At 40.5% G+C, this 27,029-nt stretch overlaps 1 protein-coding gene across 1 annotated transcript in view; it reads right to left on the bottom strand.

The window, feature by feature from the left end:
• Positions 1 to 1,812: 1,812 nt before the first annotated feature.
• Positions 1,813 to 27,029, bottom strand: part of trit1 (tRNA isopentenyltransferase 1) — a 60,700-nt gene continuing 35,483 nt past the window's right edge. Inside the window, exons 6-11 of the mRNA XM_074686789.1 lie at positions 26,877 to 26,988; positions 21,034 to 21,146; positions 20,841 to 20,918; positions 6,338 to 6,447; positions 3,329 to 3,446; positions 1,813 to 2,592 (exon numbers count right to left, since the gene is read on the bottom strand). Of these exons, the coding sequence (XP_074542890.1) occupies positions 2,387 to 2,592; positions 3,329 to 3,446; positions 6,338 to 6,447; positions 20,841 to 20,918; positions 21,034 to 21,146; positions 26,877 to 26,988 (737 nt within the window). The 3' untranslated portion in view covers positions 1,813 to 2,386. The remainder of the gene's footprint in view (positions 2,593 to 3,328; positions 3,447 to 6,337; positions 6,448 to 20,840; positions 20,919 to 21,033; positions 21,147 to 26,876; positions 26,989 to 27,029) is intronic.

The following is a 27,029-nucleotide window of genomic DNA, read 5'->3' as shown; positions in this document are numbered from 1 at the left end:
AGTATAGTTCTGAAGAAAGAAAGACTCATTGCATGGAGTAAAGCTGGTATTAGAGCCTTAACGCCCACAGCAAACATGAGAGACTCAGACAACATGCATCTATAGCTCAGTCTGCTCCATGTGTTACATAAGCACGCCTGCAGTTCCCCCACAGAGGGCCTCACGTATAGGACAGGGTGTGCTCTGTGAACATACACAGCTACTGCGCTGCTATAGACAGGACTGGACTGAGAGGGATAGACAGAAATGGAGCACTCAAACTGGATGAATAATTATTTGGCCTGCTGGCTGATAACGCTTACATGTAAACAAAGGAAAGCTCCAAGACTGCACAAGAAGCAGTCATCACATAAAAAACTTTAGAAAATAAAATGATGTACTTTTTGAGCACATGTTTTAGGCAACGGTGACAAATTCCCCTTTTTTTAAATGAGATGATTCTTTGTCCTCGCTGTCTGCATCTAATGAGTTCATCCAGTGCTTGTTTTTGTGTGTGTGTGTGTGTTTATAGATGATCCACAGCATTGCGGTGCGTAAATCACTAATTAGCCTTGTGACCGCGGATGCTGCCCTAGTTCTCCACTTCTAAGGGTGTGTGTATTTGTGGTTCAAGGGGCTGAAGCCTTATGTCACTGAATTGCACAAGCTCTGCTCTTTATGCAGAATGATTCAGCAGTGCCTGGAGGTGCTGGGATAGATTTGCTCAGGAGCTCCAGATAAGAACACACCACACACACTTAAAGTCTCCTAAGATAAAGTGTATCGCATGCCTGATGCTACTTTAATTGTTTCTTTTCGTAATTACTGAGATGACAGACGTGATAAAAAAAAAAAAAAACACCAATGGGGATCCAGAAAGCAGAGCATTCCTACTAGTCTGACTGAAAGGAATAACACAGGGAGAGGAAAACAAAGCAGCAGCTCACAGAAGGGTTATAAAAGCCAGACACCAGTTGCACAGTGACCTCTGATATCTCTCACACTGTATGGTAAGCCCCAAGTAAGCTTGAGGCCTGACCCAGTTTGGAAAAAAGAATGTGGGACACACACACACACACACACACACACACACACACACACACACACACACACACACACACACACACACACACACACACACATATTTCCAGCTATTATATGGTTGGAAATATTTTTAGTCATGTGGGTGAGGTCAGACACTGGGAGCCTGTGAACAGAACCCCTGTTGAAAGAATACGTCTAAGCCTCAGAGTGACGGCTTAAAGAAAGAGATGGTCGAGTGTTAGTGTGGAGAGGAACAGCTGTGTGAACCTGAGGGTCAGAGGAAAAAGCGTCAGGTGAGTTGAGGGGAAAGGAGGGCCAGAGGAGGCCGTTGGAGCAGTGTCAGGTATTGTGTAAGTGGTTTTACAGCAGGCCGGCCGGCGCGCCTTCATGTGAAAGTGGTACAACACACCGCTAGATAAACAACACGCTGCAGTCACAGCGGTAAGAACACACACTCGCTCTTCTCACAGCCTGAGCCAGAGGTTTATGACACTGTCGGTGAAGAAATGAGCTCAGCTAAGCTCCGCTGAAAGACAAAGGCATAAATCAGACTGTGTCAATACCAAACAAAGAGCTGGGAAAGGTTTTTGAGGACAGTAAACGAAGGTGGCAGGAGGAAAACAGAGCACAATGCATGTGCTGTGTACGCATGCCAATGAGATCTGAGTGATATAACAGGAAAACAAACACTGATGTCATCTTCAAATCAGTCACTTTGTTTTTTTCCTTCTGTGCTGGTGAAAAAAAACAACCTCCTCTTTTAGAAACTTTAAGATTCTTTGGTTTATTAAAAAATATAAATATCCAAATTAGAGCATAAAGTATAAAGTGCAGAAGGATGACAGCTTTAAATAAACATTGATATTTAATCACCCTTTTTGTTGCAATGAGTAAGTGCAAAAGCTTAAAGGACAAACTTCAACCAGGAACGTCAGTAGTAAGTTGCAAAAAGACCAGAGCTTGCTTCATTCAAGGCATATTTGGCGAAAATGACAAAATAAACATCCCTGAAACAGTTTGAAATTAAGGTTATGACTTTGCAGGAAGTGGTAAGAAAGAAATGTCTGATTTTTCTTTGCTGAAGCACCTTTGAAAAGGTGTGTAATGTCACAGCATCCTCATCGTCAGCTCTCTGTGATTATTTTCCAGTGTTTTAAATGCAAACTTTTGTTGAGTCTGATTTATTTATTTCTCTGGGAAGCTGATAACAGTAATCACTGTACTTCATAGAGGAATTTAATAAGAAGAGGACGGAGCAGCAGACTGATGGAGGAAAGCTCAAGACGTCTCTCTATGAGGAAGAGTACGGCAGTGGTGACAAGACCTGAATGACGATGAGTGAAGTCCAGAGTCTGAACAAGTGTCAAACAGTCCTGGGTTCGTCCTGCTGTAATGTCCTGGTGTCCTGGGTCGCCTCTTGAGAAGGGGGGGCAGCGACACATGAGTCCTTTGAGATGCTCTCTGAGACCTCTGAGGCTGAGTCTGGGGGTGCCGGGGATTGGTCGGATGCTGGCTCAGACTTCCTCTTCTTCCTGACGTGATAGTGATGCTTTTTGGACTTGAGGTGAGCTGCAGGCAGAATAAACAGATAATTGGTTTATTTGGCACGAGAGGAAAATGTGTCATATCAGGTGAATTAACGAACCGTTTCAAGAAAGCAGGTTTTAGTTGATGATAGTGTTGTCATGTCGTGTGCATAGACTGTTAAAAAAGATGGACGTCATCTTGCTTGGCTCAAAGTGAGGTCACAAAAACTGCTCCCCCTGCTGGCTGGCTGCAGTATAGGTTAAAAAATCAGTCTCTCCAGTCATTCCAGATGGGCTGTGATCAAACTTAAAAAAATTAATACTCCTTGTAGAAATTTTTCTCACGTCAGATTGCTGTGGTCAGTTAAAGATATCATTTGGCTGTCTTGTATTCGAGTCCTCTTTTTTTTTTTTAAAGTTTCGTTTTCATTAGTTCTAAGAGGTTAAAAACGAGGCTTTGCGTCACAATTAACAATGATTAACAGCTGCCGTTCTTGTGTATTTTTTCAGGGATTATAAAATATGTCGGGAGGTAGAGTCAAGAAGCGATTAGACTCTCAAAAAAAAAAAAAAAAAATCATTTCTGTCACCCAGCTCCACTCAGATTCTCCCAGAATCCCTCACAGTCTCTACTGCACAGACTCTGGCTGCACAACTGCTTAAATGTCTGCGCCCATGGCTTTAGTTTGGCTTCAAAACTGCACAATGGTAAATGACGGAGCCACTTTGTCCACTCTATACACAGTCTATGGTCGTGTGATGTGAGCTGACAGTCTTACCTGTCCACTCCAGGTCACCGATGATGACTTTATCACACAGATCACATGAATGGCGACTGCGTTTGTTTCTCTGCTCTGCTCCCTGGACTCTGATTGGTGGAACAGCTGGCTCCTCGCCCTGATGGATTGAGGAAGAAATGTTTTAGTTTAAGGTCAGTGAGCAAAAGTGCCAGAGGAGCTTTTCATGTTGATGACTTGGGACTGCAACCAACAGTTGACTCGACACTGAGATTTAAAATGAATAACTGACTAAACAGATGATAAACTGCACATTAATTCAACGGCCTCACATAAAGTTGTCAGCTTTTATCTTTAACATTTGTCTTGAACTTTCAGAAACATACCATTTAAAATCTAAACTCCAGTCATATCTGTGCTTTAGCTTTAAACATGACAAGTGTGGACATGAGAAGTATGGTTTTGATTTAGTGTTGGGATCAGAGAGTACAGAGAGGACGAGAGGGCCATGAAAAAGTGTTTCAGGGGAAAATTTAACGGTGAGGGACTGAAAATGAAAATGACAGAAATAAATATCACATGGCTCTGACTTTGGACTGCTCAGATGAATGTCACAGTTAGAAAAAAAAGAAACATCCACAGGCCGTCTCTTCAAATGCTGACTCATAACCAGTAAGAAAGGTCTCTGATGTGCAGGCGACCCTTTTCTCTGCAGCACTGAGCTAAATGAGCTGGTAGATGGAGGCGATGGTGCTGTCGCTCTGTGCTGTTTTGTTTACTTGTTGCCTTCTAGAGCGGCTAACATGCACCAAGCTATGAAGAGTTAAGACGAAAAACATCACTTTTCTCAACAGTTTAGCTTTGAAAACTCATGCCTGATGTTGCACTCCCTGCAGAAGGCACAGGATCAATAAGGTAACTGATTAATGATTGATTTGATTTGTCAAGCAGCAAATTTCAACACTGATTATTGTCCATGTCATCAATCATTTAACTTTTAAAATAAACTCAGAGCAATTAATTGTCTTCATCCCCAAAATCTAACCACGTGTGAAATAAATTTCCTCTGTGTACATCACAATCAGAAATATGCGCTTATTCTAGACAGTAACAGGTTTCATATGGATTTATTTTATTAGTTTATTAATTAAGTCAAATAATACTGAGTTAATTAAGATAAAAATCAGTTTATAAAATTCTGTAAATAGTAATCTAGTGAAAAATTATCTAAACAAGAAGTTTTTTGTGCTTATAAAAATGTAAATGTGTACTGTATTGTTTTTTATTCTATATAATTTACAACAAAATAAAATAAAATAAAAAAATAAAACTTTGTAATATCAGAAATTCAATAAATTTGCAAAAATCTGCAGAAAACTGAAGGTCCAAAAATTTGCAAAGATTTACATGAAATTCAAAATCAGGAAAAAATTCAAAACATTTTGAAATTTCAATGATTTGCTGAAATTTTATAATTTTGCAAAAAAAAAATATATAAATTAAAAAGTGTTATTTCAAAATATTGCAACCCCCCAATTTAAAAACTTTGCAAAAACATGCAGAAATTAAAAAAAAAAAATTGAAAAAAAAAAAAAAAAAAAGAAATTAAAAATCCCCCTCTTAAAAATGCAAAAATCTTTAAAAGAAATTCGAAACTTAATTGACGGATGTTATGAATATTTAGTCCAACAAAATGATTGATGTTGAGTGTCAGTGTCTTGAATCATCAATATCGTTTTAAGGAAAAATAAAATTCTTTATTCCGATAATAGTTTTTTAAAGCTACAAGGAGCCACTGCAAAGGAGTCAAAGCACCGCATGAGGCTACAGAGTCACAGGTTGAAGACCCTTTGCTTAGCCCCTGTGTTAGCCTTTAGCTCGGGCTGTATCTGTCTCCTGTTTATTTTTCTTCTTCTCTTCTGTCCTTTTCCTGTCTGACAGTTAGGCTCTTGTGTCCACCATCACTACAAAATTAATCACAGAAATCGTTTTCAGCAGAGAAAAACACAAATCTGTCTTCTCACTTCTAAATTTCATCAGCTGGTGTGGTGTTGTCATAGAGACTTAGACGTGCCGTAAATCAATCCAGTCCTGCTTGACTGATCGGGAAGCTAAGAAATAGCATTTCAAAATAACACACATTGGGGCTTATAATTTCAAACATGGGAAGACAGACTTTTGCAAAATCCTCACAGCCCCTTTAACTGCATTAGTCTACACATCAAAACAGAATATTAATCAACCATCAGAAAGTAACGGTTTTAGATCTGAGGTGCTGTCATTAAGTAAGGAGAAGTGTCATCATAAAAGGTATTAACATTGCTTGACAGCAGCCACACTGATGAGGCTGCCTACAGTTTCTGTAATTTGTCACATTTTTCTCAAAACAAGCCTTGTTCATTGCTGATTCAAATTACTTCAAAATGATCAATCATTCAACCCAACAGATTAATCTATCTCTGATCAGCAGTCCACAGCAGGATGTGAATGACACAACTCTACACCCTTACAACACACACCTAACCAAACAGAAAGTCAAATAAAAAGTTCCCATTAAAGAAATCAGAGGTTCAACAGACATCTCTTTGTAGAAGGAAAAGAAAGACAAAATCTATTAAAACGATTTCTATGGAGCAGGACAGATACAAGATACAAAACCAAAATGAAACAAGGCCAGAGTCAGGTGAGCCAAGGACGTGAGGAATGAACAAAACAACAAAAAGAAGGAAAATCAGCGCAGAAAGAGCCAAGAGACGGATAAACAAAGGGCGGAAAAGCTGTGTGAAACAGAACGAAAATTAATAGTAAACAAGTCAACAAAGGGGATGAAATCAGGATGTAGGAAAAATAAAAGGAAGAAATGGCTAAAAGAGGCAAGGGATGGAAAATGGAAGAACTGAAGGAAAATGAAAGCACTGAAGCACAAAAAAAGGAAAAAATGAGAGCACAGGAACAAAAGGTAATAAATGTGGAAGTGAAAACATGGTTTTATCCCAGCAGCAGATGGAAGTTCTGACTGGAGACAGCTGCTTCAGATCACTGAGGCCCCACCTTACTGAGACTGGCCAGTATCTGCAGTGCAGGGTTCAGCACCGTCTCCTCCCACCGCGACACGTCTGTCACATCCAGGCCATACACCACCGGCACGTTGTCTCCTGGCCCTACACACACACACACACACACACACAGGTCAAACACACAATTATTGCTCATTAAGCACTTTACAGGCGTAGAAAGCTGCTAATACATGTAATAAAAGCTTGTGAAAGCCCATATTTTGATTTAGTGTTTCCATATTAATTTTATTGGACCTGCAGTAAAGCTCCCTCACTTCCACCAATATTTCTGAGCTGATATGTTCTCACAGACTGATACATTTACTCTTTAAGTGCCCATCATTCTTAAAATCAAATAGGGTGAGGCTTACATAATTTGCAGTTTTTTTCAGAGTGTGGTGAAATTAAATAGCTCATCATGATGCAAGTTATTTTTCATTAAAAAAAGGAACAAACATGATTCACAGTGACTGATATTTCATCACAGATTTGCTGACTTCATGATGAATCTCATTCAAACTGGTAAATTTACAGTAGCAGCGCTGTGCCGGAGCCGCACCCTGGAGCTCTGTCAACCTGCTGACTCACACTGGCTCGATAATGTCTCTCCCTCCTTCCTCCCACTCTCCTCTCTTCTGCACCGTCCCTCTCTTGCCATCAGTCTCCCTTCAGCTTTCACTCACTCTCTCCTCTCCCTCCCTGTAACTGTTCCACCCCCGTGTTTCTATTTTGCATCAGTCAGCAGTCTCCAGGCCAGGCCTCAGCACTAAACAGCAGCACCGGTCCCTGCCCTGTTTGCCTGTCTGTATATCTATCTGCATGTCTGTCTGTCTGTCTGTCTGTGTGTCTGTCTGTCTGCTTGTCTGCAACAAGAGATGCAGCCCTGCACTGATTCAAGACACGGAAACACAGGAACAGTAAATGTGTGCAACTCCAACGTGATTTCAAACAAAAACACAACATACTCTGTCTTTTCAATGAAACAGTCCTGGTGTTTAACATGACTTAAGCTGCTTTCCTCTGGATTAGCAGTTTGCGTTGCAGCAATAAGTCAGATTTTTGAGTTGAGGTTAAATGAGGTTCTTATCGGTGCAGAGTGTATACATATACATTATAGTTTTCAAAATAAACTGCAGATGAAGAGTTAGTTAAGTTTGTGTTAGGACGGATGATGTTTATGTTTCATACAGCTCACCTCTATTATCACCTCACAGAACATCTTGTAAAGTATTTGATGGTACAGTCTCTATTTGAACAGGAAATAAAAAACACAGGCATGCCATGTCTTTAAGATCTTTAGAAAAGTGAACACTGATTTCATTTTGAGCTGTAAACATCAGCTTTTAACCTAAATAACTATTGTAATACGTTTTGCAGAACTAATTTTAAGTTTAGTTTAAAGTTGTGTTGAAGGTATAACTGGTAGTTTGATTTAGATACACTTTTTGTTACACTGGTTAAAATGATCTATATGTCTTGATGGCAAATAATACATGATGTGTTCTTAAATGAGAGTGAATAATATCTGCTATCTACAGCAGGAGAAAACCCAGGAAAAAAATCAGCCAATCACATCGATTAGGATCTAATCTGTTAAACCAATCAAATACTGTCCTGTCGTTTTGCCCTCCTCCTGCGAGTACATTTCACTGGCGTTCACTGCCCCTGACTCAATGCGTGTTTAGCGGTATACAGGGTCACACTCAGCAGAAGAATGGCAGAGAAACTACCCATACCCCGATTACTGGTAACCGCTCCTCCGGCTAAACAGAGCAAGAAAAGAAAGATGGAGACTTTCTTTTCTTTTTCTGTTCCCCTGCCTCTAACTACTGCTCCTTTCGCTCGACCTCGGGCCTGTCCCCTCTGACCCGATGAGGTACTTGTCTCTGGGCTGTAGTCTGGATCAGAGTCTAATACACTCTCACCACAGGAGCTCTGACAAGCAAAAAAAATTGATGATATTTAGTAAGTCCTCAAGAAAATTTACATGTACTTTTTGTATTATAGCTTTACTCCTGATATCGTGTCACAGGTAAAAGTGGATAATGCGGACATGACAGTTGCGAGTGCCAACAAAAGTCACGTTTGTTTATTTATTTTTTAGCTTTATGTTTTAACGTTTTGGTGTTTCCTTACCTCTAAATGAGACATGACTCTACGTGGTGCAAAACATAAAATGATGTGCTGTGTCCGTCTTTCAGTCATTCAAAATCATAGTCGCAAATCAGAGGGGGTTGGGTAGGGGCATTGCTTTGGAGGAGCTCCAAGGGGAGGGGGAGGAGGTGAAGGAGGGGCTAGGTGGAGTCCTGACGAGATGCTACATTCAAATTCATGCTAGTTTTTTAGGACTGCCAACCCTGCCTTTAAATGGCGGTCTGACTTTAAGGTAAAGCAGTGGGGATATTTAACACAGATCATACACTGACAGCGATTATCATTTATTCAGTTAAATTTTAAAGGTGGGCTGTCTTTAAAGCACCTGTAGGGACATTTTGGTTGGATATTAAAAAAAACGTAATAAAAAAACGTGTGCTTCTATATGACTTACAAAAGCAAAACAGTAGCCATAATAAAAAGAGTGATTGTCCCTTTATGGTCACTTAAAACACTTGCAAAGTGGTAGATGCACAACAAAGCCACTCAAAGTGTCCCGCCCAAACAGCCTAATTTTGTTCCAAAGTAAAAATTCACAGAGTGATTTGTTTTAATTTAAACATCAAAACAAACCTAATAACTGATGTCAGTGAATTACATTTAAAATCAATGTAGAGACACAAGTACCAGTTGAGCAGCACAAAGGAACCAAAGTCAGCGAGATGGTGTGAATGATGCAAATAAAGTGAATTATATGCACAAATCCCAAAACATATTGCACAGTCTACTTGCTTCATTCCCAAGTCACTAACGCCATGATGGCCAATCATCATGGAGATCCTCCAGTGATGACTGAGGGAGGCTCATTCAACTCAAATGTTAAAGACACAGTGATTGTATCTTTGCTTAGCTTCCCTCTGTGATACCTTTTTATGGGAAGGAAAGTGAGTATGAAGGTCAATTCATCTCATAAATTGAGAAAAACCTTTGTCTCTCAGTTACAGGTTTTACAAGCAGTGAAACACAAAGCACCAGCTTCCTCATGCAATGAAATGAAGCTCAATGTAGTTGACAGGTGACTGGAGCGGTGTTTGAAAGGAACCCTTGCCCTCTACGTAAAATATAGGAGGTAACACCAAAGTATTTGTGTTTGCTGTAAACGTAGCACTACAAAAACTGAGTTAAGAATTTTGGTTGTTGACACAAATTCGAAATCACTCAGAAGAGCTAAGATATACAAAACCGTTTTTCTAGAAGCCAACGTTCAGTATGTCTCTAGCAAGGGGCAACATCCAGTTAGTAAAAATGAGGCCTATGCGGACATGCTAAAAGTTGCTGTTCGTCGAGAATCCATTTGGGGCTGGCTGCAGAAAGACCAGAAGTCTCGTACACCCAGCCATAAAAACAGACTTTTACAGCATTAAAAACATATTTACAGCCTGGTTCAAAAAACAGCTTGGGTCTAAAATGCTGCTTTCACTATCAATACACACTGTATAGTGAGTGATTTTTTTTATCTCTGTGGTTTAGAAGTTATTAGGATCATTTGATTTTCCAATCAGAGACACAACTCAGGTCAGGTGACCGCCGGGTGCCCTGTAGCTGCTTGAAGAAAAACAGCTGGCATCATAGCAAATGTGGCTGCGTCCACTGATAGGCTTCATTTCATGGTTTCAGGAACAGACGGGTGACGTTGCAGAGGCTACGTCCATGTTTTATACGGTCTATGGTCTCTAGATTTGATGATCATCAATATTAGAAAGTGTCAGTAAAGGAAAGCATGGTTAGTCAGCCTGCCCTGATATACCTGTTTAATGAAATAATGGTCACAAAAACAGATTCAATAAAAGAGGTCACAAAACCACACCTGCAGATGGCAGAAAAACAACTAACATTTATTGTTGTGAAAGCTGTAGTGTGACGCATTAAAGTGCCGTGATGTAAATGCAAGTAGTGACAGGTATACCATGTTTATTACAATAGCTTTGTCTCTCGGCACCAACCAAAGTACAAGAGAAGTTCAGATTTGGACCTGATGATATGGTTAGAGTAAGTCAGGGATGGAAAAGGAGGAACCCTCTGAGGAATAAGATTGTACAAAAATGCCAGGCTTCACATCCACTGCATGCTTCGGTAAGATTCAAAAATTTTAAAAAATCTTTTCACACACACACACCAAACACACACACGTAAAAGCATCCAATTAACCTGTACAGCAGAGCCAGTCAACTCAATTATGCCCTAATCCTTTGCACACACAGACTGAGGCGTGGAACTGACGGCAGCAGACATACTATAGACAAGAATTACTCACTCTGCTGGGAGCTGTCTGGGACTCTTCTTTCTTTTTTTATTCAGAGGAAAACACAGTGGGAACTGTATCATCTGATTATCTGTACAACAAACTGTATCGACTCTGTCAGAGGGATGAGTGTGTGCAGAAACGACGAGAGTCTTCACACAGCCTCCCCTGAGATATAAACACTTTACTCACAGCCTGGTCCCTGTCACGGGCAAGTTTTTGACTCCTAACCAGCAAAATCTGAAAATAATTCTACCACTCGCTTAACCATGTGATGCACTCATTTGTTTCCTGTGTGGGTGAGCTCAGACCTCTTTGGTTTATTTAGGAGTTAGGCGAGGGCTTCATAGCCTTGTAGCATTAAAACTAATAAATTTCTTGATTATATTTGTTATCAACTGCCAGTGAAAAATATGAGTTTTGCCAAGTTTTGACAGAGTTGAGGCATAAATCGCCAGCCTGTTCCGGTGCATACAGACAGAGTGTCCGCTGTCATGTCAGCAGGTGTTTCTGCTGATGGGAAAGATACGAGTGTTATGCTGGTTTGCTTTAAGTTTGTTTTTACTTTTTGACCAATAATCATTTAGTTACAAAACAAATCATGTTTTTCCGCTGGGACAGGTTATTGCTTTTACTACTCGTGAGTGATGCTAATAAATATCTTAAAACAGCATGAAATGATTCAGGAATCCTACCTTGGATTGATAAAACTGTAGACCAAAAAACTGTCTCAAAAGTTTTTGTTTTTTGGTCGTGGTTCAGGCTCTGAGTCCAAACTGTCGCCCTCTGTTCTTCAGTCAAAATCACTGCCACCGATCTGTCAGTATCTCTGTGTTTGTCTGTTTGTTGTCCAAAAAACATGATAACGGCATAAAAAAACACGTCAACGAAACTTTATGTCTCATGCCACGGCCGTCTGTATTACAGCAGCAGTGTTTAGAGGAATAAAAGCTCAGAAACCTTTAGCGCTCCATTAAACAACCTTACAGGCTTCAGGAAAACACACAGAACATAAATTTAGGAAAGCTCATGAAATGAAAAACTAGTAATGTTAATTTTAACAAATTTATTGGCATGTAAAATGTTGTTTGTGACCCTTTTTAAATAAAATACAAAAAGTTATTTTTTTCTGTAAGTATTCTTCTTTCCTCAGACCCAGTTTTCTCACCAGTGTAGAGCACTTTAAGCTTGAAATGGGACAAGCTATTCTTCCAAAAGCACATTGTGGGCAAAAGCCTTTTTCTATTACAGTATTAGACAATCCCACCTGCTGGGTAGGACGTGTACACTTATAACAGAACATAGTCAGAACCATGTTTTGAAAAGACTTCATGTTTTACATGTTGGACAACTTTGATACAATACCGTTAAAGCAATATGAAGGAAAAATACCGTGATATAGATTTTGGGCCACCCCTAGCTTTATTATTTAAAAAAAAATTAACTGAACAAGGCATAAAGAAAAGTCAACACAAAGATCCTTTATGTCAGCATCTGAACACTGCTGCACCTGCAGCACTTGGCCTCTCAGAGTGGGATTTCTCTTTTTAATCCCAAACCCTGCTGGGCTTGTGTGTTTACATGGTCAGATAGTAGGTCAATTTGTCAGGATGTTCTTTGGATGCAAAATGCTAATCAAAGCCTCAGGTTTGGCTGAGCTCACGTGTGTGTTTGTGTGTCAAAGGGGAACTTTTCATGTTTGTGGCACAATACCAGGCAGGTGGTGGCAGGTGTCACCTGGGATGCCTGGACCAGATGCACAGTTGGAGCCCCTCCCTTAGGTGCTCTCATAAATACTCCACCACGCCGGCCACCCTCCTGTGCCCTCCTGTCGCTTATCTTCTTACTTTGTTCTTTAATCAACACCACTGCCTCCTCTTTACAAGTCCACCAGCCTCCCGCTGCAGAGCAGAGTGGAGTGGGGTAAATAAAAGGGATAGAGTGAGGTGGGTTGCCAGATGCTGGACGGAAACACCCCCCTCCAGCAAACTGGTTTATCTTCTGGTGAAATTTAACTCTGTTAATCCACTCTGCAGTGAATGAGCGTAGATAAGAAATGCTGCGGGGACAAAGAGCAGGGTGGTCAGTGGACACACACACACCTCAGCTGTGAGGGAAGTCTTTCACGCACACACACACACACAGGGGAGATCGCTTTGCCAGCAAGAAAGAGCATCTCTTGTCGCCTGGCAGCTGCTTGCCAGTGTTGTGTTAATGTGTGTGTGTGTTTTGCAACAGTAGTCCACCTGTTGCAACAAGCAGGCCAGCAGTCATATGCTGCATTATCCCCATGTTTGCTGAGTGAGGATGTTCGCCTGTGTGTGCCCTGCTATAAAAACTTCACTACAAGTCTGAGCCCGGCCCAGCTGTGCGTCTTTGGCTCCCCTCCACACTGAGACAGCTGCCTCCATTCGCTCAGAGGCCTCCTTCCTCTTCCACTGTTTGTCTCCCGCTCTCTATTGTCGGTGTTTGGCATGACTGTGAGGGCTTTGGTGACTCAGGTCAGGGAACTTTATCGACAGATTTGGCAAATTGAAGTGAAAATTAAGCTTTGTGGGTATCTTATACTCACATACTACAGAAAAAAAAAAAAATTGAAGTCTAGAGCTGCAGTTGTTTAAACATTGTGTGTGTGTGTTGACCTAATCCTCTGAAAGTTTCAACAAATCAAAATGTGATTGGTGTTTGCTTTCCAGTCACTTGAAATGGGTTTGTAAAACATTATTTAATACATTTCAGATGATTGAAGAGACAAACTGTTTTTTTTGTACCTGAAGGCTGCTGAAACCTTTACAGCATGGATCTCAAACTTGTGCCATGGAGGGCTAATAGACTGCAGGGTTTTCTTTTGAACCAAAAACTCCACCAGCTGATTTCACTGATTACCTCACCTTCAAACGGAGAGGAGGGACTAATCAGTGAAATCAGCCGGTGGAGTTTTTGGTTGGAAAGAAAACCTGCAGTCTCTTAGTCCTCCATGGCACGAGTTTGAGACCTCTGCTTTACAGTCATCCATCTGTTTCATTTACATTCAGCACATGCATTAACTATGAATCCCAAGCAGTGTCTGGACATATTTTTTTTTTTGCTTCTGTCACATTTTTCTTGTGTCTCATTTTTCTCTTCAAAGTAAAGATCTATATAAGACCTATCGGCTAATGTAACTCAATGATGTCTTTATGCAGTTTAACAAAAAAAAAAAAATCTCTGATTTGGAATTTTGAAAAAATAATGTGTACACAACACATTTTCAGGTACCTTCAAGCCTAATGCCCAGGCGACAATGAATTCGAATTTGCAAAGACACGCGTTGAGATTACATACAAAGTCAATGGACGCATTTGGTGCAGCGCATATGGAGCGTCCGGCGCCTTTGGGGCGTCAAACGCCTCTACGCTCCAGTTGAAAATATTGAACTTTCGACGCAGATTTGCGTGACTTTGTGCCGCAGCGATGACATCCCCCCCCGACGTCATCCCCCCCCGACGTCATTGATTTGATGACGTATGACACTCCTGCCATCTGCTCTGGCTCCAACTTCGCTGAAAGATGGAGGAGAAGTTGATTTGTGCAGTGTGTCATCATCCAGAGTTACATGATACGACATGTGTACTCGACAGAGATCGGAACAAAAAGGAGCAGGCTACCTGCTATCTCCACCTTTTCTTGGGCTGTTTTAGTTCCAATTTAGTCGTCTGTTTCAGCTAAAAAAAAAGAAAAATGAAACATAAGCAGCCTTGATTGTGATCTCCAAAGCTTTCACACACTCTCCTGTCATGCTTTTGAAACCACAGCTCATTGTTTTTCAGATGCTCTTTTGGGCTTTCGGTCTTTAAATGAGCAGACTCTCTACTCCACCTGCATGGTGACGCGCGTCAGTGCGTCGCTCCTCAACTTGACATAATAGTTCCGCATCCAGCCTCGGACGTGACGCAGGTTTAAATTCGCTAACTTGAGTCCGGTGTGGCCACAGCATAAGAAAGAAATAATATTGGTGATGGCACTTCATTCAAATAATCTACAAACTCTGACGTTTGGAATTTGTTTTTACTCTCTGTGGTCTCATTTTTATGTGAAGTCCTGCACCTCTATGGGTTCAAGCCAGATGTAACTCAACCATGTCTCCTTAGCAGTATAAATAACATATTATAACTTATTCAGAATGCACCAATTATTACGTCATTGTGACATGCTATGAACACACATTTACTTGTCAATTTATAGTTAACATTGTAGGGGCATCGTGCCAATCTGCAAAGCAGCTTCTGTCAATGATGAGACCAAGTGCTGAGTGGCTGATCAGAAATTTTGGGAAGCAAAATTCAAAGGATTTTTGAAGCACAAATAAAGGTTGGACGTCCATCAGTCAGGGCTTGCTGAAAGCAGTAAGAAGTGTAGAATAATTTTAATTTGTTATATAATTTAGCCATAGCCAAAAGTTTATTTTCCTGAGAACTTTCAAAGAAGTTATGAGAATCAAAGTGATGATGAAATTCTCCTGTCTTATTCGTCCTGTTCAGACATGTTGCTAACATCACTCGTGATACATTCAGGTACAACCAGGAACTTGAGAATGTTGAGAATGTTTACACCATTTTTTCTCAGTTTTTGGGTTGGACATATGGTTTGTTAATGCCAGTCATTCAAAAATAAGTGTTGTGTTGATCCTGCTGGTGGGATTGGGATCCTGAGGGTTAAACAGACTGACGGCAGGATCTCCCTTTAACCCCCTGTGCTCCTCTCCTCTCCTCCTGTGCTCTCCCGTCACTCTCCACTGAGCAGAGGTGACAGAGAGGTCTTTGCAGTGACAACAAGCCTGGCCCAATTCCACAGGAGGAGGTTACACTTGTGTGTGTTTGTGTGTGTGTGTGTGTGTGTGTGTGTGTGTGTGTGTGTGTGTGTGTGTGTGTGTGTGTGTGTGTGTGTGTGTGTGTGTGTGTGTGTGTGTGTGTGTGTGTGTGTGTGTGTACATGAAACTTTGCACTAGCCAGAAGACAAGGGTGTGAACTCGGCCCACACCTGTCGCCCCACCTGGATCAGATTTCCACCACTCTCCATCCAAACATGTGTCGCCCCGTCTCTCCTCTGTCTGCTCCGTCCTCCTCTCACTCACTCACTCACTTGAGGGATTCAGGGATACCTACACCCCTGTTACTTAACACTGGTAGGCCCTCCGTCGAACTGCACCTGTGTGTCCTGGTTACATGCAGAGTGTGTGTTTGTGTGTGTTTTCCACCAGCTCAGCGGGCATATAGAATGTGCCACTCATTAAAATGAATTTAACCTCCAATCACCGTTTTCTTTAAGGGTAATTAAATCTGCTAATTAAAAATGCCTGATAATCACACGCATTCACACACTCTCTCTTAAACACGCACACACACACACGGATTCTGAGTGCATACCTTTAGTGCAGGCGCAGTTTAAAGCAGGACAAATTAAGCTTGCTTTAATTTGAACTGGCTGACCTCCTGTTTAAATCCCCACAGCAAAGTTGAGCCCATCAAGAAGCACGGATCCCACTGAAAAGTATTTAAGACATCGACCGCCCACCTGCTCTCACCCTGACAGCCGCTGGTAAACAAAGTGAACCGTAAAAACGGGTTAAGCTTGTGTCTTTGAGGCATGCCAGTCCACGTCTTTCTGTACATTTACGGTAAACATTCAGCTCGTTTTCCGGCTTCTGTATTAAACACGATTGTGTCTGCCTCGCTGAGGCCCTCTGTCATTTCCAGTTTTTCTTTCCCTTTGACCCACTAGTCTCTCTTTGTGTCGGGCCGGTCTGCGTAGCCCCCCGTGACCCTGTTGCCAGAGTTTGTGTGGTCGGGGCAAATTCCCGGCAGCTCTGTAATGCTTTTAGAGATTAGCCTGCTCAGCTGAGGCCTGCTGGCATTTGTGTGTGTGTATATGTGTGAGTGTGTGTGTGTGTGTGTGTGCGTGAGGCTCAGACCAAACAGAAAAAAGAGGTCAGCAGTCACAAGGAGGGAGCGAGGTGAATTAAGTCGATGCAGACAGAAAAGGTGGGTTGAGTGAGGTGAAGGAGCAGAACCGCACATTAGGACACGAAGTGGACGCGAGGACAAGGCCGCAAGACACTGAGGGAAGGACTGAAATAGATATCAACATGAGGGATGACAATGTTCCCGGGAAGTTTGTTTACGAATGAGCATAACATAAGATCTTGAAATGAAAATAATTACATCCAACACATTTTATCAACCCATTAAAATCAGAGGATCTGGCATGTAGACCCGAACATCCTACTGCTTCCTAAACACCTTGTTACACAGACGTCCAGATGAACTCTGCCTGAGTCTTAAACTTTTAAGCACTTTTAGTTTTACTTTCAACTAAACTACATCAACATGCAGAGGACAAAAACACTCATTCAAAGCCAAAGAAAAAAAAAAGATACAGGATGAATCAATTTTTGCTGCAACATAGTGTGACTTCCATGTGTGGGGACACGGTTTGCAATTCAAAGATATGCAAACACACATTCCTGTGGGATTACACCTCATGAAATTTATGGCATTTCCAATCTTTTTACTGTCAGACGTCACCACTAAAAGGAAAAATGGTTGTTGCTGTGATAACTCCTCAACATTAAGGCGTAAATCCAAACGACAAAAATCATTATGCTACATTTTCACAGCTGAAATAGCTTCAAACATAAATCTATTTCTCCAACTGATCCCCCCCCCTGCATCATATTTTATTGTCCCAGAGGTATCTGAGCACAGGTACAGTCACAGTTTTCTAATGCAGGATGTATGTAAATGCAAACGCCCACCAGTTTGATAAATGACGAATTTCCATTCAGGATTTCTGCACCTCTGCACAACCAGCAAACCTGTCACCATGGTTTGTTTTATGAGGGTTTTACATTTACACTATATCAAATAGAGATCTTAAAACAATAAAATCTGGAGTGATGGTCTTCAAAATCATTTATCACAAGGAGTGACTTTATGGTTTTCCTTCTAAGGTGCTCAGCTCCGAGAGAGATGGTGATACGTCGAGGTCTTTACAAGTGTTAGAAGTGAAACATTTATGCAACTTATTGTAACAAAGTTAACAGAACTATGATCTTTGTGTTGCTGGTTTAAAGTTTTACTCTTTCTTACAAGTGGAAAAATGTGAGCCCTTTTCTCCCCACTGAAAAACATGACCATTTCCTTTTTCTCAGCTAAATGAACCTACCTCTTTCATTTGTAAACCTCTTAGTTTCCTATACATCCTAGCAGTTTAGAATTTAATGTTCACAGGTCACGTTAGATATTTTGATCGAATAATACCTCTTACGCACTATTAGAGTAATGCACAACCCTGAGGTCTGCTTATCAGTGTTCAACAGGATTCTGTGAATACTTTCCCAGCTCACTGCACTCCTACACTTTTTTTAAATTAATTTCTAGACTGTGAAATCAACATGTTGATACAATAAGATCTGAGGGGGACAAAAAAGGGTTGCTCCATTCACGTCCTTGTCATTTTTTTTACAGGGATGTTTTATCACCTCTGAAAAAGAATCTCCAGAAGTTCAAAATGATCTTCTTGACTTAAATATAGCTGAAAACCTGAGATTGACTTTTGGAAGCTAAGAACAGAGGCCAGCTGGGATACTTCTTTATTTCAGAGGTTTGAACAGAACTGTTTCCTGACAATAACGTTTGTCTTGCAAACTTTCTTTCGTCATTTTGTTTTTATTTTTACTTCTCTCAATGTGGTTTGCAATACGAATACCTATCTCTTCATAGTTGAATGTTTAAAGTTTAAAGTGCTTTTCAAATTTATGAGCCCACCACCCAGTGTAAGGCCCAGTGTTTGCCACAAATGCCCTAAATTAACAGGATAAAGTTGATAACCAAAACATTTTTTATGTTTCTGTAAGGGTTAACTCGCCATGATGAGCAAGCTCTATGATCAAAATTATAAACTGAATGCTAAAATTAAAGAGTTACTGTTATCTATGAATTCTCAATTGTTCTGCACATTATTCGTTTTTTATTTTTTTTTTTAAAAAAGCTATTCAATTTCATTCCTGAAAAGAAAAATGTGCATTGGTAGGGAATACAAACAAAAAATCAGTGTGAAACTCCTCACTTCAGTTCAAAACGATGGCAAAAGAAAATCTCTGGGGGAAAAAAAAGATCAAGAGTTAAGGATTTGTCATGATGCTGGATGTTTTTTTAATTTTCCTGTCAGGTGGTCTATTGTGTTTGTTAAGTACTGCATATACATATATATTGATCCCATTTTGGTCTGCCCTTGTCAAAGTTTGTCTTCTTATCTGTCTTGGAAGAGACTTGTTGCAAAAACAAATAAACTTATCCATCCATCTATCTATCTATCCATCTATCTATCTATCCATCTATCCATCTATCTATCTATCTATCTATCTATAAAAAACAGTTCCTTAGATGTGAAATAATAAATCAATGGTGGTTCAAATGTAATTGGTACTTTGAGAATCTGTCAGTCTGTGTGAACAACCAAAAGGAACTAATGGCCACAAAATATATAATATATGTTAAAATGTGAAGTCTGGCAGCTAAATAAAAGAAGCTGACAAACCCTCAGACACTGTTTACATTTGCCGTGATCTGGGATTTGAACTACATCCTGGGAGTCTGTAAAGTTTTAGAGACTTTCAGACTTTTCAGGGAGTTTGTCTCATGTGTTGTCGGCCCTGTCAGCCTGATGTCTCTAACAGCTGCACTCCGACTTCACACTACGTCAGGTCATCAGTGGAGGTTACACGATCTGTCCTGAAGCAAGTCATCCAGACAGGGGCTCATGAATACGTGCAATAGTGCAGACAACTTCAGACAGATTACTGCATATGCTAAAAGAACACAAACACACACTCACACACACACACACACACACACACACACACACACACATGTGATGAAGACCATATGGTGCATGCAGTAGGAAGGCAGGCAGGTCAGAACGAGGGGTATTGAGGTTTATGGCCTGGAGTGGCCTAAGCCACTTGGACCTAACAGGATTAGGAGACTGGGTTACTACAGGGCATGCTGCTGGTGGGACACAGAGGCCAGGTTTCCATCTGAGACAGAAACACTCACACACAGAGGCTTTGTACACATTTAAAACATGACTGACTTCCAGAGGGTTGCGACCAGGGTGGGAAACCAGCACCTGCCAAACACAGGTTGATTTTGGCTGAGGTGGGTGCATTTCTCTGTCCTGCAGTGCCAGAAACATCCACTAACCATCATTCTTACGCAACCGGTACCACGAGGGACTTAGAATCATTCAGAGGTTTTAGCTACAGGTGTTCACGGCAGAGGGAACCTGAAAGGTTATCCTCTGGATGACAACACAGCAGCTCACACAGGCTGCGCAAAATCAAACCCAACTTTCTGACTGTGAACGAATCTGTGCAGAGTTTCAACAATCCATTCATTCTCTAACCATCAGTCTTTGATTTATCAAGAGGAACTGAAATGTTTTCAAGCAATGATGAAACTTTAAATAAAAACAGAGATTTTTCTTATTCTCATTATTGATGGGGCACAATCCTCATCAATATCTGCAAAACATGAAACTGCAACGATGAGGGAGCATGCTTACCCAACAGACCAACAAATCTGACCCTGTGGATTTAAAACCTGTCTGTAAATCACACTTTGTTGGATTTTTGTATGAATCAACAAAACTAGACTAATAAATAGATTTTTAAGCGGATTGCGGAGAGAAATTCATAATTTTGTGGAGAAAAAAGAAAATAGACTCCAGTCTATGCTAAAATAAACTAACCAAATTAAGGTAAACCAACCAAATAAGAAACCTCAGGATGCAATGTTTGATGATGTTCTTCTTTGATGACTAATTTATAAAAATACAGCATGTAATGATCAATTTTTAGGTTACATCACCTGAACTACACACACGCACACTGCACTCTGTAACCTGCAACACTAAGGGGTCTGAGAGGCTTATTGTGCGACTAATGAGAGCGTGAATCTCATCTTGTTAAAGAGAGTGCTGGTTACTTAAGGACTGGGGAGGGGAGAACAAAAACACACAGAGGGACAGACCTGTGATGCATTAGTTGGGGTAAGATACTCACTTTTAAGGAAGCGGTTCCGGACCCATTTGTTCTGCTTGCGGGCGTAGCGCCTGGTTGCAGTCTTCAAAGCCTCCACGCCTATGAGGAGTGAACATAAAGCTGATAAAGGTGAAGAGTAGACTGGACATAAACTCTGAATCACAGACTGATTGTCAGAATCTGTTCAGTGATTCTGGTCTGTCGTTTCTCTGACCTTTGTCTCGCAGCGTGTCTTTCTCCTGCTGGCTGCTGCTTTCAGGAGCAGTCAGGTAATCATGAAACTCCTTAAAACCAATCGACTGAAAAATCCCATGTTGATAGTTCTGACTGTAGAGGAGAGGATGGGAGAAAATAGGATATGAAACAATATCCCTCTATTAAGGAGAAAAGAAGTTTCTGTCTCTGACGTGACATTTCCAGACACCTGGCAGTGACTCAATTTCACCTTCTCCTTCTCCTCTATCTCTCCTTCCTTCCCTGAACAAAGAATATCAGTCTGACCAGATGTGAGGCCCTTGGGGGAAGAAAGTGACAGAATGACATTCAAAGAACTGAATGTCACAGGCAAAGAGACCCATGGGTGCTGAACAGACTGGCATCAGGTCTGTGCAGAAGCAGTCTGTGCATGTCCTTCAATATCGGACCATGTCTCTTTAAATCAAGCAGTATGGGGCATGTATGATGAGTGAACTGTAACCCCAGCACTAAGTGAAGGAGTCTTCTCAGCTGCAGTGGGTTCCAGCTCATCAACAGCCTGCTCGTGACATGGCTAGTAGCTTAAAAATACAAGAGGGGTCCAGCTGCAGACCTCCACTGTCAGCCACCTCTCTTGGAGGCTCCATTCTGAGACCCACCTCCACTGTCAGAAGGAAGTGACGTAAGGATGTGAAGTTACACAAAAATAAATTATTAGAAAAAAAAAGTAAAAATGGCATTTTGTTGAGCTAACAAAGTGTTTACAATTAAATACATTTGAAATTGGTTAATGGATCCAGATATTTCTGGACTTAATTAAATAAAAATGAGTAAAAAATACTGACGTTGATTTATTTTTTTGTTACGCATTATTGACTGAAGTAGGCCAACTAGTGTCTTGAAATGGTGATAGCAATAATTTGAGCCATAGCCACAACAAGCTAACATTGACATTTATATTTTCAAGTATTGAGACGAACTGTGATATGTTTCTGTGATGCAAGTTGAAATTCTGATTTAACACCTAAGTTATATCAATATATGCAAACTGCTAGCACATAAGTGCTATTTCCCATATACACTAGCATCAAGCTAGTGCTATTTTTTTCCATACTGCTTTTGGGGTATTAGGAGATATATAACATGTTGAATGAAGATACTGAATCAGAGTTATCTTGGGAAACTGTTATCTATCTGCTAAGCTAAGGTAGCTGGGGCGTAAAGCAAATGAAGGAATGAAAATGAGATCATTTTACCAAACTGAGGTGCCCACCAATTCATGTTGTGTTATTGAAGAGATGCATTTTGAAAAAGTGAATGTGTCTACCCAAAGTAATGTAACTTTGAAGGCAAATTTTGTTTTTCAATTTTTACTTCAAATCTAGACGTCACTTCCTTCTGACAGTGGAGGGGGTCTCAGAGTGGAGCCTCCAAGAGAGTCGGCTGAGAGTGGAGTCTGCAGCTGGACTGTCTTGAAAAATACACAAAATAAAGATCTAGAAATGACTAAGATGTCTCAAAATGATTCAGTCATTCTCTCAAGTTTGAGCCAAATCAAAGATTAACTGTGAAGCCCTCTCACGGCAAGCTAACCAAGAAGTTATCTCACTTTAACAGCACATTTCTAATGATAATGAGATTATACAACAAACGTTTCTTTTATCCTCCTTTAACACCTCAACCTCTGGCTTTTTCTCTGCTTCTTACTCCTCAGTTTCTGGTTTCCCACCAAACAGAGAGCAACGTCAAATTAACCAGAATGATCAGAGCTAGTTCATAAGAAACTGTGATCACAGCCACATCCCCAGTGTCAGTCTGTTCTTCATAGCAATGGCCTGCTACAGAGAAATACAGACTGCTGCTTTGACTTGCTGCTTAATAATACTTATCAGAACAGAGTACTTATAGAGGCTCTGTGTTCGCAGAGGGAGATACCCAGAAATTCAAGAAGAACATACAATTTTAAATAGACACATGCAATCAAATACAGCAAAATAACCCCAAAGATATCTGGATTTAATATCCACAAACTTGATTTCTTTTTTTTTCCTTTTGGTGAGAGGACTCACAAGTTCAACATATTAGTACTGAGTAAAATTTGTAGCTATCTGCAATATTTAGCACACTTTGATTCCCAGCTTCAGCAGTTTCCTGTCATTGAGTTCCAGGTGTGAAAATGATTTCTGGCATTTTTCTAAAAAGCCACGTAAGGTCAGCTTAGCTTAACCTTAAACCCTGATCTGAAAAAATCCTCAACCATCCTGAGGATTTTAAATACCTCTATGTTTTAAGCCAATAAGTCAGAAGATTAATCACCTGGTCGTCCCCTGTTCACACCATGAAAACAACAGCTGCTGGATTATTTTACTACTGGAGGCAAGAGTTTATGAATAGGATCTCCACCAACAACAAATCTATCATGTTTCAACAGCTCATGAACAGAGATAATAGGTGTTCCTGTTTGCTTTTTAAGACTGTACTTCAATTTAGTTTTCAAACCAAACGATATGAAATGATCAGTAGAGGTTAGGGCTGCACAATATGGCCAAAATCCAATATCTCGATATTTGCAGGCTATATCTCGATCCACGATATATATCTCGATATTCTGATTTCTCCTCTAAATCACTATATTAAAGTTAAATCCAACCCTTTGATGCATAAAATGACAGAAGTATAATGATTTAAGTAGACCTTTTGGTTGGATTTTTAAAATTTTAATAAAAAAAGGGAAAAATCTCAACCAGGTAAAGTTTAGCAAAACTTTTCTTTTAAACCAAACTTTATGTAGTTACATATTTTTAGTTCCAGTAAATTATTCATTCAGATTTATTCAACTGGCTGATTATACTATATTATATTATATTATAGTATATTATATTATAGTATATTACATAATAGTATATTATATTATATTATATTATATTATATTATATTATATTATATTATATTATATTATATTATATATTATATTGCATTATATTATATCATATTATATCATATTGTATTATATTGTCTTACAGTTTGAAAATATCATGAAATAAAGTTGGAGATAATATTACTTTCATTTCCATAAATCAGCTACCTGGATAATGTTGGTCATGCTGAAAGGACTCCAGTGACCTCTGTCTTTGAGCCTGGGGTCTGGTTGAATTGTGTTTCTTTTCTGATAATATCCCAGCAGTATTTTAGTATTCAGCTGTAAAATAGCATCAAACTCATATGCCGTCATGTTATGAGCAGTGATCAGCTGAGTGCCGTGACTGAACGGCAATGGGGGGGGCAGAGTGCGCAGAAAGGCAAAAGTGAAAGTTAAAAACACGTCGTGTTTGTTTGTCCTTATGGAGAGCTGGAAGAGAATCAGGGATCATACAAGCAGCAAAGCAAACTACTTCACTCTTGAAAACAAGCCCCAGGAACCCAGCGACTACGACGTGTAAATGACTTCCTTCTCTCCTCTCCTAACACCAAATCACGCATGCGCAATAGAATTTTTCTGGGTGGGCGGGGGGAGCATGGTGCTCGCTGTGAGAGGAGCACTGGCTGAGCAGCAGAGAGTGAAACGAGCGAATCACCGAAGAGATTTACGTTGTGACGTCTGAAAACATTTAGGTTACTGTTTGTACTCGATGGTTGTGATATAGTCATTTTATATATCTCACGTGCACAAACCCGCGATACATCGAGTATATTCGATATATCCCCAAGCCCTAGTAGAGGTAGAAACTGTTCTCAGCTTCAAGTTTTAAAAAACAGTCAGGAGGTAATTTCAGGTTATTAGAGTGAAAAAGTAAACAGGAAATCTGTTTTAGTTTCTTCGTTCCTTTTTTTTCCCGTCTTTCCTGAACCTGCTTTTATACAAACATTAAATCTCTCCTTGTTTATTTTTACTCATTATTTGGTTTATTTTTGCTGTGCATTGTGTCCTTCTATAGGGCTCCTGAGTTTCTCTTTTAAACACAATGCAGAAAAAAACACAGTATTGAAGATAAGAACTATTTTCTGATCTCTAAATTACACTTGTAGCCGAAACAAGACGAGGAAATAACAAAAATAAATCTGGCTAGACGGGCAGAGACAGAAATTTGAGAGTAGCGACTGAAAACAGGAAATGTAGAGTCAATGGAGGGAGAGTAAAGAAAGACAGAGGAAGAGAGGGAGGGAGGGAGAGATTTGACCTTGATGTCTGGCCACAGCAGTAAGCAGGGGGATGGAGGCACAAGGGTAAGAGGAGAGACAGACAGACAGAAAAAGGAGGAGGAGGAGGAGGGGTAAAGTGCTTGGGTGATCAGATTGCTGAGAGGGCAATAGTGGCAGAGATGGAGGGAGACAGAGAGGAGGAGGAGGAGGAGGATGCGGTGATGAGGTGGGATGGGGTGATGAAAGAAAGGAGGGACGAAAGAAGGGAATTGGCAGCTTGCTGGGCATGGCTCCACCAATGCATCAACTGCCCACAGCCACACCCCAACACACATATAACATGAAATCTGCAGCCTGGAGACGCCCACTGTGGGACCACATACTCCAACTGCTTCAGCTTCTACGTCAGACCCATCTGCATGGTCACATCTAATTCATGTCATTCACAAACTGTGAAAGATTTGTGCTTAAAAAAAAAGAAAGGTTTCATGTAATTTTGCCATTTTTATTACCAAATAAATGAAACACTGAACGCTCATTTGGAGAAATCAGCGCGTAACATCACTAAATGTGGATTGAAAGGATTAAAAATTGGTGAAGGATGTGGTTATTGTTAGAGAAAAGTCAGGAAAAGGCTAGACATTACTCCTGACCTTATTAAAAAACTATCTGAAAATAGCATCTTTAAAAGACAACATCACACAAGTGTTTGTTCCCAGACCTGAGGACGTCTATTCAGAGTGTCTGAGGCCCTGAGGTAATAGGCACCAATCACTGCACTCCCCTGATAGTGCTTATCCCTTTGAGGGGGCCTTATCTCTGCAATTATTAATAATCACTAGACATCCTCAAGATATATCAGCCACATCTGAACTAAACTTGCGGCAGTGTGGGCTGGATCTAAATTGGTCTCCAGGCCTTTGTGTAATGACAGAGTGCAGGACAGAGTGACCTGTCAGGAGAAATAAATAGCTGGATGACTATTTGACCGAGTTCACTTCACTTTTATTACTGCGACTGGATGAAAGAAAGGAGTGAGTCTGTACCAGACTGACTGTCTGGATCATTAATTTAGATAGGAGGATGAGAATGTGATCTTTCACTTGTTGAGCAGACACTGAACGCTTAGACTTCCTCGTAATGTTCAGCAGCAACGACGGCGACGGGGCCAGAGCCAAGAACAACATACGTCTCAGGCCCACATAACACGCTTATCGCACCACTCAGAATCCTTTAGGTGGTCATGTTTGATAATAAAGTTTACAAAAAGCTAAAAAGAGAATTTCTTTGAACACATGCCATGTGTAGGAAGCATTTCTTGGCTGTATGAAGCGAGGATAAATTTTACAGGAAGTGTTACGGGAGAGCGTGTTAATTTGGCACATCAAACTCTGTTCACTGGTCGAGGAGCACCACATCATGAGAAAAAGATGCATCAGGCTTTATGTGAAGAGCTCAGCACACTACCTCAAATGATATCACCAGAGGAACTCTGCTTAAGATTTAATATTTAGAAATCAAGAAAATCCAGGGACATGGACTCATTACAGCCCCAAATCATTTCTCAAATCTCTCTTAATGGGTAACAAGGTCAAATGAAAAGTCCATCCTTGTTCCACAACAACAGTTTTTATCTTCACTTGAAAACCTAACACATATCATCATGGATATAATTGATGATTGAAAAGATCAGGACAGTGGATGTATTTTGTGACAGTCTACCTTTCATCCTGGACCTTCTGCTGGTTGTAGCGAACGTGGAAGTCTCGGAGCTCCTCGATCAGTCCAGCAGATAACATGTCATCAACACGAGCATCCAGCCGCTTGTCGAGAGCTGCAGGGAGCAGAAAAAGAAAAATAACTCAAGTGTAGCAG

Source organism: Halichoeres trimaculatus, unplaced genomic scaffold (genome assembly GCF_033239565.1).
Source record: "Halichoeres trimaculatus isolate MK-OKI-2021-1 unplaced genomic scaffold, fHalTri1.1 fHalTri1_scaffold_14, whole genome shotgun sequence".
NCBI classification, from domain to species: domain Eukaryota; kingdom Metazoa; phylum Chordata; class Actinopteri; order Labriformes; family Labridae; genus Halichoeres; species Halichoeres trimaculatus.
The sequence above is the reverse complement of the archived record's forward strand: the minus strand, read 5'-3'. Positions and strand labels throughout refer to the sequence as shown.